Source organism: Ceratina calcarata, unplaced genomic scaffold, assembly GCF_001652005.2.
Source record: "Ceratina calcarata isolate Rehan_Ccalc_2016 unplaced genomic scaffold, ASM165200v1 scaffold372, whole genome shotgun sequence".
NCBI classification, from domain to species: Eukaryota; Metazoa; Arthropoda; class Insecta; order Hymenoptera; family Apidae; genus Ceratina; species Ceratina calcarata.
The window spans coordinates 9,115-12,654 of NW_017160339.1; the positions used below are offsets into that span (position 1 = coordinate 9,115).

At 35.2% G+C, this 3,540-nt stretch overlaps 1 protein-coding gene across 1 annotated transcript; it reads left to right on the forward strand.

The window, feature by feature from the left end:
* Positions 1-1,376: 1,376 nt before the first annotated feature.
* LOC108625832 (wiskott-Aldrich syndrome protein family member 2-like) lies at positions 1,377-2,444 on the forward strand. Its single transcript, XM_018026142.2, has 2 exons — positions 1,377-2,147; positions 2,383-2,444. Exons 1-2 carry the CDS (start codon positions 1,856-1,858, stop codon positions 2,385-2,387), a joined length of 297 nt encoding a protein of 98 aa, XP_017881631.2. The 5' UTR covers positions 1,377-1,855; the 3' UTR covers positions 2,388-2,444.
* The last annotated feature ends 1,096 nt before the right edge of the window (positions 2,445-3,540 follow it).

A 3,540-nucleotide genomic window follows, 5' to 3' on the forward strand; every position in this document is an offset into this window, starting at 1 on the left:
ATTCGATATGATCATTTTTCAAGAGTTTACCACCGTTTTTTCTGGGTTATTTTCAAGATCAAAGTGAAGTTTTCTTTGGGTTATTGCTGATTACCATAAGAGTACATGCAAATTTTAAGTCACTATAATTTCTCAAAAAAGCCATGTATTGATTTAAAATTTTACTGGTAGCTTCTTAATAGTAATAAGAGTCTATGATAACAAATTCAACATGCTAGTATTGTTTAACTATACATATAGCCTATGCAACCTTAAGCGAATCAATAAAATCAGAATAATTATTGGCGATGGTTGTTTATTAATATTCTATACTCTTCCTTCAATAAAATAACTACTTGACGATCTTAACAGAAATAAAGGCATGGCTGATTGTGCGTAGGAGTACATGGAGTAACGACTTCTTGACTGACATGAGCAAAAACACAGGTATGAATGGGTAGAAACAGAAACACCGTGTTTTAACTGACGATGAGTAGAAACACATGTATATTTATGAGGGTAGATTCCAATAGTGGCGTGATAAGACAATGTTAATTATAAGAGCCGTGTAAAATATGGATTTACTACGGAAACTACGATTTACTATGACTACATGTTTTGTCTTTTGAGTTGTTTCGTCTTTAAAATTATTGGATCATCAGGTACCTCTTTGGAAAGAGGAAAGTTAAATTTAGCGTAGTGAGGTCATGATTTAATCAGAATTTACTGATATTTAATAATATGAGCGTCTTAAAATGCATAAAAATTATAGTTACAATGCCTCTTTTTAGAAGCTATTTTATATCCAAAAAGATTGTTTTAAACGAAATCAAGGCCAGAGCATGCTAGTTTTAACTTTCGCTTTTTCAAGGAGATACTTGATGATCCCAAAATCTTCCCATATAAAGATGAAAAGTGTAGTCCCGTAAACTCATATTTTGTATTATTTTTGCCTGGTTATCAACAAAGCAGAATAGAAAACGTCAAAATATGATTGATAAATATTACAAAAATCACGTGACTACTCCAGTCCTTGAATCTTTTACTTTAAAAGAAAAATTGCTTGTAAATGATTTGTTGCATGATTTATTGAAAATATATTATATTTCACGAGTGAAAATATTTTCCACTATAAATATTGACTTATACATTAGTTTTTACGTCCAGTTAAAGACGTAATCATGCTTAGCTGATTGTGAGTAGAAGTTATAGAAATTGAGACATTTATCTCGTACCTCAATATATCAAAACCTAAATCACTGGCGATATCTCAGAGTTCTCTGTAGTTTTATTAGAACGTACCGAGATGGCGCTGCGAAGCGGGGCAATTCGAAATGAATGAGAGTGTAGCCGAAGGAAAGCGAGAGGCCGGCCGGCCGGCACTTCGCGTACCGTCGTCGTATCGCGCGGACGTGTGTTCTTTCGTCGCGTTCCTTTCCTCGAACTTATATCCCTCGACAGTATGACAACGTCAATCGAAACTTTTTCCGGGAACTCGTGTCGATCATACCGCGTGGTCCTCTTCATTTCAAAAGTTTCCGAGTAACAGAAATTCGCGTTAACCCTAAGGTTGTTTTAGCACAAGTGGGGAACAGTGTTGTGTTGTCGAAAAGAGTGCAGTGTATCTACAGAGAAATAAAATCCCGCGTTTGATTTCGGTTCACGAAATGGAGCCGAGATACTTCTCCGAGGGATTTTCATCCTTGGAGACCGCCAGAAATCCCTCGCTCGGTTGGATCGCTGGCGGTAACGGGCGTTTAACGTGCCTCTTGATCTGGTAACGATATTTATGCACGCGGTGCACGGAGTGCCGGTTTCAGGCCTCGGTTTCTAGTGTTATGTGTGAATGTGCCGGTTCCTCGATCACCGATAAATCATGCCGTTCGTGCTGCGAAGAGTGGAGCCGCGTTTCTTGTGCCGCGGACACGTGCCGGGTGGTTCGACGCCGCAGGGTTGGCCAGTGAGTGCCGAATTGGAGGCGGTTGCAAACGGTGCCTTGACCATTTCTTTGAAACAACTCGCGTCACTTCTCACCATCGCAGAGGACATATTCGCCGAACTGACCGCCGAGCTGACTGCGGTTGCTGATAGGAGCAGCAATCTACGACAGAGACTGGATAAAGTCGAGGAACATCTCCTTACCGTCGACCCGAAGAAAATACCAGTCCGTAAGTACCTCGTTCAACGTATAAACAATATTGCACCGAGCTTATTTTTCGTGAATCGTTTTTTAGTAATCATAATAGTGTTTATGGGCACAATTCTTTGGGGTCACTGATTCTTTTAATCAACAATTAAGCGTAGCCAACAGCAAAACTTTGACTGCAAGTCATTCTTAAACTAGATGAATAAGATGAATTTAATACGTGATATATCAGTAATATATGTCTCAATAATTTCCAGGTTAGTTCACGAAGTTTGAAAATAGACATATTTAGAAGTATTGTTAATCCAATTAATCGGAGCTTGGTGAAAATTTTAGTACAATATAAAGTATTACTATTTGCTGGTCACTTTGTAACAAAGCATTGTAAACACTATATCTGAAACACGTGATTTTGAATAAATCTACTACTGATTCTACTATCTACTATCTACTGAATATTTGTATGATATTAATAATTTAAGGGATAAAAGTAAACTTTCCTTGTAATTTGCATTGCTTTCTTCAAATGATACGTTAAAACAAAATGTGAAGTCAATCTTATCTCATCTCCTTATTTGCTACTTTCCATTTTTTTCAAACCGAAGTAAATTAGATTCTACTTATTTAGCTACATAATTGTGGGTATCTCTTAGGACCATTTTCAATGGAAACAGGTGCTAAGTTTAAGCAATTTATCACTACCACTTATAGTAACAGTGTTCGACTAGTGTCGATTACTATCTTTTGCTTTAGAATTTATTACATTTTATTCATTTGCAGTTCATGTCTTTTGGCTTCGAACGGTCTTCCGATAATTTCTCTTATAACTGAATCCATATTCTTCTTATTATTATAAACTCGAAGAGTCTTTAGTAACTATGATTACACATAGGTTGGAATAGTCATTTAAATAGTTAAATACTAATTAGATTCAAAATAATTACTTATTTTGATTAACAAAATTATGTAAAATTAAATGGAGTTTTATAACAACTGATCAATTTCAAAGTATTTTAAGAACGTAATCCGTATTCTATAACACAACTAAACCTATATTGTGTGTTATACATTCCTGTTTCTTTTTTCATCTTTTATAGTTCTTTCCCTCACACTTTCATCCATTTTTCGCTTCTTTCGTATTATCTTTTTATTGTTAATTCACTTACATCTCTAACTATACCTATATTTACATATCTACTTTCATTTGTTTTATACTAATATATTTCTATATTTATTTGGTATCTATTTTTATTACCTTATTCACTATTGTTTCTTCATAATTCTGATTATCTCTTCCCTTTTGGTTTTGCAAATAGATTATTTTCTGTTTATCTTGGCTCCTCTGTTTCTTTATTCTTTCTTGTCCTTTCTATTTTCTTCAGGTAACTAGTTCCTTGACCATCGTCCCTTAGTAC